This window comes from Zosterops lateralis, assembly GCF_965231275.1.
Source record: "Zosterops lateralis genome assembly, chromosome: 1".
In the NCBI taxonomy this organism is placed as follows: Eukaryota; Metazoa; Chordata; class Aves; order Passeriformes; family Zosteropidae; genus Zosterops; species Zosterops lateralis.
In genome coordinates, this window is record NC_139762.1 from 5,867,775 (window position 1) to 5,877,423 (window position 9,649).

Below are 9,649 nucleotides of genomic sequence, written 5' to 3' on the forward strand. Positions count from 1 at the left end.
TTCTGCAAGAAAAACCTCTGCTGGCTGCAGTGAGAATAGATCAGTACAGGAGCATTCATTCTAGTGTCCAGCAGCATCACACACTGCTGTGCTCCCACTGACCTGGAAGCACTGAGCTGACCACCTCTGCCTCTGGTGGAGTTATTCATGAGGAACCCCTCAACGAGAAAAATCCATCATGACCATTTTCTGCAGGTTTGGTGCCAAAATGATGACCTTGCCCAGCCCCAGGTTAAGGGCACAGTCACAGACTGGGGCATTCCCTGAGCCTTCTTCCCTGCTGATGGGGTTGGTCTCTAAGACAGAGCAAACACACCACCACTGGCTGTACTCATTGAGACTTTATTACACCAATATCAGCCAAATCTTGCTGTTAATAACCCAGAGAGGTGCAGAAGGGATGAGAGGCGGGTTAAAGAGCACAGGTACTTAATTTTATCTCATATATTCATGCACCAAGCGATTCTTCTCTAGAAACCTCCATTATTCTCCATAGTCTAGAAAGCAAAAAAAAAAGATTAATTCAACAGAGAGGCAGAATAATGCATGTGTCCATCCCAGGGAATGGTCTGAAAAAGGACTTTTTCCCAGCTGAGCTGATTGTTGCTCTAACAATCTATTCCCACCCAAAAAGGTTTATGGACCACACTAGCCTCCCTCTAAACCCACATTGATTTAAAATGCCTCTCCCCACCTTTCTTTCCAGCAGAACCCACAATTTACAGAGGCTTTCCCACAAAACCATCCTGGGAAATGGCTGCTTCTTGTGCCAAGCATTATTTATGCAGAAAAGAACTCGTTGTTCATTCTCAAATGTAAAGCTGAGGGTGGATAGTGCAGCACTGCAGGATTTGCACTTTTAGAGATGTTTTATGTTTGCTGCATTTCCCATCCAGCTAATTCCTCCTGTGGTTTCCTGCAGCAAGGTTTTGTCTGGGTGAATGGTGATGATAATTTTTTGGACACAGAGCTCAGCTCCTGCCTGGCTTGAATTTTGTCTGTGGCCCTCAGCAGAGCATTTCAGCTCTGAGGCAGCAGCTGCTTCCTTACAATTGTTTGTCTACACCAAAAGTAGCATCAAATATCCTGATTTTAGACCTCCCCAGATTCCCTTGTTCCACTCCTGATGGTTTAATACACAAAAAACTACTCTGAATGAAAAATAAATGAAAAATCCCTCTGGCCAACCCATTGCTTTCAGGGGAGATGCACAGGCATGAAGCAACTTACACTGTAGATCCAGTCCACGTAGGCTGACACACGTGTGAACACTGTGGGCTTCTGGTAGGTGTTACAGTAGGGAGCTAACCCAAAACTCACAATCCCATGGACTTCCCAGTGATCATCCCTGTAGCAGTTGAGAGGGCCCCCAGAGTCCCCCTGGATTGGAGGAAGGAAAGGAAATATTCAGCCAAATTATCTGAGCAATGACTGGATAGGATTAAGGGGCACTAGGGACTTAAAATATGTGAGAAGATAAAGGCTCTTCCTGGGCTCACAACTTGGTTTGTGACAAGGTTCTGACATAATTAAACCACACACAAAAATTACACTAAATATCTACAGGCCTATAATTATCCCATACCTATAACTGTACTATGTATAATTGTACAACCTGCTTTATTTCTATATGTTTCTATATTATATTCCTATATTTACATAATCACACATTATGCATTTTTTCCACAATTTTTTTAGGGCTCTGCATGGCTGCTTTTATTAGAAGCCATCTTTGCAGTGAAGGGAATACAGGAAGAGGTAACAAGTATTTCTTGACTTCCCATGCCAAACCTCCTTGCCTTGATGCTGAGGCCACCTGGATCCTCTGGGATAATGGAAACCTCACAAGAGCAACTTTTTCCAGCTGAGTCAGAGGGAGCTGTTGGACATAGCCCAAACTTGCAGCAAGCTCGGCTGTAAGCAGAGTGGATGGGAAGGAGAAGGGTGACAAGCAAGAGGCAGCAATGCCTGGCTCAGGGTGCAACAACACAGCAGCATTGGAAGAGTGGACAAACTTCCTTGCAGCTTCACCCTTTGGGTCAGGGCAGAGGTGACTGCCAGAGTTTCACCCTTGTCCCCAGGATGTGGTCCTTGGGATATACTGTTGAGAGACAGGGCCAACCTACTCTCCAAAATCAGAGGCGAAAGGTGCACCCTGAGATCTGGAGGTTTCTCTCCCTGCTCACTGATCTCTGGAGGAATGTGGAGAAGGCCTGGTTCAGGGGATATTCAGCAGAAAGCAGCAGAGGGGCCAGGATTTGCATGAGAACTATTGCAGGTGGAGAAATTGCAAAACCAGAACTTGAGGCACAGCAAGGTGAGAGAGGAAAAGGGAAAAGGGAAAAGAAAGGGGGCAGCTTGAAACCCCTCGGATTATAAGAGCTCTTACGCTGCATCCTGCCCGCATGCCATCTCCACCTGCACAGAGCATGGTGTCCTTTGCTTGGGATCCCCACCAGTCCTCCTGGGAGCAGATCTCATGGTCCACCACTGGCAAAATCACCTCCTGCAGCCTGTCTGCACTGCCACCACCTGCTGCACAGGAGAGGGGACACAAGGAAAGGTGACACCTTGGCCCAGCAGCTCCAGGGGCTCAGGAAGGAAGCATTATCTTTTTGTTGGTCTCCCTGGACACTCCTCCTTCCCCCTTACTCACCACTGACCACTCCCCAGCCAGTAATATAGCAGGGATAGTCATTGGGCAAAATTTCTCCCTTGGGTGGAAGCACTCCCAGCTCAACAAATCCATTGGCATTGGCAGGAGAGTCGAGGCGCAGCAGGGCAATGTCAAAGCTGAAACAGGGCACAGGGAAAAGATTCCTCACTGAAAATCCTGGGTGAGGCTCAGATCACACATCCCCTCGCTCTTGTTTCATCACCCACACAAGGCTCCAGCCTCTGTGTGATGATAGGAAAGTGCCTTGCAAATATAATTAATTATTCCTTACAGCTCTCACAGGTGACAGGAAAATAAGAGCAATTAAGAGAGAAAAGGCCATGGTCCAGACGGATAGAGAGGTAACACTCCCCAAAAGTCTCCTACAGGTTTGGGGTGAATTTTGGTGGACCCTGGGTGGACAGGCATGTCTCTGAGGGGGGTTTGAGACAGTCCTTCAGCATTTTCCTGTTGGCTTTCCTTCATCAGATGCACACAGGGCTGTGGCTGCAGCCCCTGAATCTTCTGCACATCTTGGATACATCTGGGTTTTTTTCCAAAATTGGGGAAAACAGGCCTATCTTTTCCCCATCTTAGATAAAACAGGACTGAGATCATCCTCGGGGACACCATGGAACACCTCCAAGAGAGGAAACCACTTGGGAAATCTCCTTTGCAGCATCTTCCAGTGTGTCCTACAAATCCAGCCTGACTGAGAGCTGAATTGAACATACACATAACTACTGGTGCAAGAGAATGCTCAGTATCATTCAGCTATCTAACAACAACAAAAAAAATTACCCATTGGCAATGTCATTGGGATTCCAGCCCTCATGGATGAAGATTGCATCCACACCAAGGTAGTACTCGGTGCCATCCACCTCCAGGAGGTTGTGCTCACCCAGAGCCACCCGGTAGGATGCTCCTGGGGGCCTGGAAAAGAATCACAGAGTAATTGGTGCAAGATCTGCTCCGCACTGAGTGCCTTGCAGTGCAATTTTCACAACCCAGACCTTCTACCAGTGTCATCATTTCCAAATCACCTTCTACCAAAGGATTGCCAATTCACCGTAGTCAAATTTGCTGTGTGTCTGGAGAAGGGCGAGGAAGCTGGTGAACTAGCAGCTGAGGGGGCTGGGGGTGTTTAGCCTAGAGAAAAGGAGGCTCAGAGGGGACCTTGTTCCTCTCTGCATCTGCCTGAAAAGAAGGTTCTAGCAAGGTGGGAGTTGGTCAGTTCTCCCAGGTAACAAGTACAGAATGAGAGGAAATGGCCAATGGATATTGGGAAAAATTTCTACACTGAAAGTGTGGTCAGGCCTTGGAACAGGCTGTCCAGGGCAGTGGTGGAGTCACCATCCCAGGAGGTGTTTAAAAGACGTGTAGATGTGGCCCTTGGGGACAGGATTTAGTGGTGGGCTTGGCAGTGTTGGGTTAATGACTGGACTCTATGATTTAGAGAACTTTTCTAACCTAAATTTTGTTTCTGAGTGGTCTTATGAATCAAGAACATGCTGCAGTTTGCTGGTGAAGAAACTGAAGGTGCAGCATCAGCTACTGCAGTGGTGAGCCTGGTCTTGAACAAGAAGGTTCATTTGCCATTTCTGCACCTTTCTGAAGCAGAGTGTGAAGGACCAGCTGGTTACACTTTATTTTAAATGCAATCACTAAAGGCAGGAGCAGTTAAGGGGAGTGTTGGCTTGCTGGTGTCCCATGGCATTGACAGGTTGTACAGCATGGCCTGGGAGAAAGCAAACACCCCTTTTGTTCCACCTTTCCATCTCTGTGCAGAGAGACTCTCTGTGAGAGACCTGCTCTGTGCAGGTCTCTCAGGATGCAAACCCATGAGGGATGCTCACACTCATGCAAATACACCTCCTTTATGCAAATCAGCAATCAGCTTGATTTCCACTCCCAGGAAGTCAGCGATTAATATGTAAAATCAAGGCTGAAGCCAGCAGAGTTTTCCAGCTCCCCTGATTAAGTGAGCAGGGAGATGTCCAGCTGTGCAATGCACCAGTGGGGAGCTCTGAGGAGGAAAAGGGTCTGGCTCCCACCTGCAGCAGGAATGAGGAGCAGAACAGGAGTTTTAGCAGTTTTTATCCTACTCACACGCTGAGGCAGTGTGCTGCAGTCATGACCCATTTGCTGCTGATGAGGGTTCCTCCACAAATGTGGGTGTAGTACCCTGGGTCATTGGGGTAGGAAATCTGAAGTGATACCTGCATCAAACAACAACATATTTTACACCTAAACCATTTCATGCCTCTGCAGAAACAGTGTGTGTGGCTTTGGACAGTGGAAGCTGTCATTTTCTCACTGTTTTTTGGTCTTTTTTTTAATTTAAGGCTTTTTTTCAAGTACAAGACTCCAGCATTACCTGCCACTTCCAGCTGTTTGGTTGGGCTTCGTGGCCTCCAATCACTCTCCCTGCCAGCACATCCTGAAGACCATCCCTCAGGGGAGTCCCAGAGATTGCCCCTAAAACAAAATAGGAAGAAGAACAGTTTGTTATGTAGGTTCCTAAAGAGCAACAGTCTCCACAGCCAGCCAGGTCTGGAAGATGGAGGTTGAGGCTTGCACGTGGTGACACTGTGGTCACTCTCCATCCTGGAGTAAATTTTTCATCCTCCATGAGTGAAAAAGACCATAATCAGGCTTCAAGATACAAAACTCTCATATAAATTGACTCAATTCCTACACTCCAACCCCACCATCATGCACCAACCTACACCCACTTTCTTTAGGGTTTTTGCTCTCTCAGAGAACTCCCAAACCTTTCTCATGGAGAGAATGCTCCTACAATAGAGGAAAACCCTTTCACATTAGATTTTGCCCTAGCACAGAAACTGCAGAGAAAAGAAAATTGCCATGCTTTAATCTGCACCCCTTAGAGGTTGAGAACTTCACCCTTTCCCAGCTCAAATAAATTGCAACTTACCCAGGCAACTGAGAAGAACCAGAAACTGAAACATCTCTAAAGAAATGGTTGCTTTTTTTTTTTTTTTTTCCAAAGAAAATGTCTTTTTATACTAAAATATCTGCTAAGAAACTGTGTCTAAATCTGGGATCAATGCAGCTTATCTATACCCAGAACTCATTAAACTGATCAAAAAATGTTCTCTGTATGGAAAAAACCCATCTGCTCAATGTAGAGCCCAAGGCTACACAAACACCTCCACACTGCACGGTTCCCACAGAGCCACAAGGCAGAAAGATTCTGAGAAATTTGGAATTCTCTCAGACCAAGTCAAAAACAAGGCAGGGCAGACCCAGGCTGGAGAGGCCAGCACGGGTGCACAAGTTGTATTATTCTGCACACGTTGTGTTATCTCTCTTGTAAGAGGTTTATTTGTCAGTGCAGCTTTCTGCTGCTCCATGTGACATGTACTGATCTTTGTCAAATGGATAAACAAAACCACAGCTCTTTTTATATCCCCATTAACTGCAGTCCCTTGTATTTTATGCTTGTGGAACATCATGATTTATATCCATGTAATGATTAAAGGTGCAATCAGGGAGCATAGTAGATGCATAAGTTCTTCAGTTAAGTATAAATAGATCTAGACCTAGATCTAGATAATATTAATATAGATAATATAAATATATAAATATAAATATATTAATGTAAGCACAGCCCTGGATTTTTTTGTTTGTTTCCAGGGAGGAAGGAAATAAGAAATCCCCGCAGCTGATGGAATTCCAGAGACTGCCTTCTATGGTCAGGGGAAATCCACTTGGTCATCAATGGGTGGGAAGTAAAGCTCACCTTGAATTGCAGTCAAGGAGCAGCTGTCAAGTTAAAAAAGGGAGAGTTAAGGAAATGAACTGGAGAGGACAGCAAGGGTCACCTAGCCTGGTGTGCTAATGGGATCCATTCTCCATGGAATGCACGATCCAGGACCTTTCCCATATAATCCCTACAGTCCTCTTTCACAAATCATTATTATTTTAGTGGGAGCCATAAAAAGTTCAATGTGATATTCCAGCACTAAGACCCTCCTTTAGTCCTTGAGCACATTTTCCCCCTTACACCACAGATCACTTTTAGCTCCCAGGTAGTTTTGGTAGGAGGTCAGAAAGTGGCCTCCTACCCAAGCAGTCTCTTCCCTCACCTTCACTGCATCCATCATCCCTGTTAGGCCTGGCCAACTCACTCATTTCCTACCACTAATTTATTTTTCCAAAGGCTTTTTGTGTCCCCTACATACAGCCATGTTTAAAAATGCAGTTGTTTATTCTCCTTTTGGACATCAGGCATTTATCTTGAGCAGTTGTTTGTCCATAATCTGTTCTCCACAGCCATGCACACGCCATCAGCACTGTGGCTTTGATGCTGGGCTTGTGTTGTAATGCCCAAAGGAGAAATAAATTACACTGGGGATGATGAATTACAGCTGTTTTCAGAATTCCTCCACTCCAGGCATTGTTTCAGTGCAGAGCTCTTGAGGGATGTCTCTATTTCCCCCTGGGACCCACAAGGACCATCACATCTGACTCCAACACCACAGAACCAACTCAAGCAGCCCTGTTTGTGTCCATATGGCAAAACCCTCTTATCTCTGGAACAGAAAAAGAGAAACCTTGTCCATACTGGCTTTCCAAACTCTGTGTAAAAGTTGTTATAAGGAGCATGGGCTGGTACAAACCAGTGTTATGCCAGAGTGTGTTAACAATTTTCTATCCAGAAAAAGCAGAATATTGGAGTTGATACTCTAGCGCTGTTACTTAATTGGACCTCTGGCATTGTTTCAATAATTAGTGACCTAGCACTCTTTAATTAGTATATAGCCTTTTGTCCTCATTCACAGAGGATCAAAACTAAATATTTTGATCACAGAAGCATTTTCTAAGTGAGCAGGACATTTTAGGAGTGATAGGAAGCATAAGGGGGTTGTTGGGGACAGGAAGGGTCTTGGAGAAAGATTTCAGGACTGCACAAGAAAATGAGGATATTTGGAATGATTTGATGAGACCCAGTGCAAGTTACTGAGCACAGGAGTGAGGATGAAGTTACCTTTTAGGGAGACTTTAAAGCACAAACTGAATTCCAGACATATATATATATATATATATATATATATATACACACACACACTCACTTTAATACTTTAATGTTTAAAATGATTATCAGATTTAAAGTTAGTCTCATGAAATACAGACCCTTAATCCACATGTACTGATGTTTTACAAGATGATGTTTGATGGAGAGGGCAATGGACCCAATAACATCCCAGGTCAGCACACCGTGGGACCTGCACATTCATGAGAAATGCCACCTGGTAAATTTATCTGTCAGATGATAAATTTATAGGGGAGCTGAGGTGCAGGGAAGTTTTAATGCACACAGAAACTCCTCTGAGAATGATTTTTTTAACAATTGTTATGGACAGACTGTCGAAGGCACATAGAAACACCAGAGCAAGTTACAAGATCAAGGGCTTTCTAGTTCACAGGAGAAAACAAAAAAAGGGGAACGAGATAAACAAACCACAGGGACACAGATCTGGCAGATAAGGGATGAACAGGGTGGGGATAAAGAACAAAATTGTCTGGAGCAGCACTGATGGGCCATTAAGGAACTAACTACAGGCTGAGGGTTGGAGGGAGCTGATTGGGAAGGTCCAACAGATAAGAAGGGAAATAGAAGGTGAACTTGAGGATTTGGGGTACTCAAGGGGACTGTGCAGGACAAGTGGTTGGACTTGATGATCTCAGAGGTCTTTTTCCAACCTTGGTGATTCCTTGGAGGCAAGGAGGAGATCACAGGTATGAGGTATGAGGGCCTGCTGTTCCCACTGAGGGCACACCAGACTGGGTTCCAGCAGCTGGGCAGGAGAAATACCAAATTCTGGGGCTTGCTGGAGATATCAGGCCTTAAACAATGTTCTTAACACAGGCTACTGAATATGACAGAGTTACTGGTTTTATTTAAAGCCTTTCTGCACCATCTGGGGAGGTGATGGATTCAGGAGTGCTTTGGCACATGTTCTACTCAGAGAGTAAACCAGTGCATAAGGCTCAGCCAGTGGGGACATGAGTAACAACAACTAACACCCCACTTTTTTATCATCAGCAGCATCAGGCAGCACCCAGTTTATTTTGCTAATTGTTTGCGTTGAATTCTGGCCTTGGAACTCTGTTTTAAGTATCACATGGACTTGAGTCACTGTCATTCAAAATAATTTGAATGTTTTACTTCCAAAAGCAGCTTAGAGCACCTTCCAGCACCTAAAGGAGCTACAAGTGTTTTGGAGAGGGACTTCTGACAAGGGCATGGAGTGTTGGGACAAGGGGAAATGCTTTCAAACTGTCAGAGGGAATGTTTGGATTAGATATTTAGGAAGAAATTCTTCCCCCTGAGGGTGGTGGGGCAGTGGCACAGCTGTGCACCTCAATTCCTACCCAGAGAATCTCACAAAAAATGAATTTATATATTAAATATAATATATATATATTAAATCTTTATATTAGGGCAACATATTATTTACTAACTAGATGGAATAGATGAATCAGACATTCTTATCATTAAACTCCCCATGAAACTTCTCAGCTTGTCTGAGCACACAGAAGATGCAAAAAGAAAATCATCTCCCCTGGTAGAGGCAATGATACAATTTTCAGAAATAACATTTTACAGCCGGGTGCTGTATGAAGAATTAGGATGGTTAGACTCTTAATTATCCAAAACACTGCTCATCAAATCAAGGTCAAAGAGCTCCTCTAAGCAGCAAACCTTGCTACCTGCTTTAATATGTTTAATGATTGATGATTAATTTTGAGCATTCATAAAGCTCCATTAAAATCATTAACTGTTCATTTGCAGCTTGTAATGAAATGTTTTGTTGGGTCAGAGCAAAGTGCTCAGTTAGTTGTAATTTCACACTGTTATTTCTCAATATCGATTTGATTACATTGAAAAAATCTAAAGAGAGGAGCAAAACATCAATAATTCAAATTATTTAAGCACCACACAAAATTGGAAGAAAAGTCTTG

At 44.3% G+C, this 9,649-nt stretch overlaps 1 protein-coding gene across 1 annotated transcript; it reads right to left on the bottom strand.

Moving 5' to 3' along the window:
• Positions 1-470: 470 nt before the first annotated feature.
• On the bottom strand, positions 471-5,628 carry LOC310916082 (elastase-1-like; the record flags this gene model as incomplete). The annotated part of the gene is made up of 8 exons (XM_083873363.1): positions 471-497; positions 1,231-1,380; positions 2,390-2,535; positions 2,657-2,793; positions 3,458-3,589; positions 4,766-4,875; positions 5,034-5,134; positions 5,595-5,628. The coding sequence occupies 8 exons, from the start codon at positions 5,626-5,628 to the stop codon at positions 471-473; spliced, it is 837 nt and encodes a 278-aa protein (XP_083729489.1).
• Between the last annotated feature and the right edge of the window lie 4,021 nt (positions 5,629-9,649).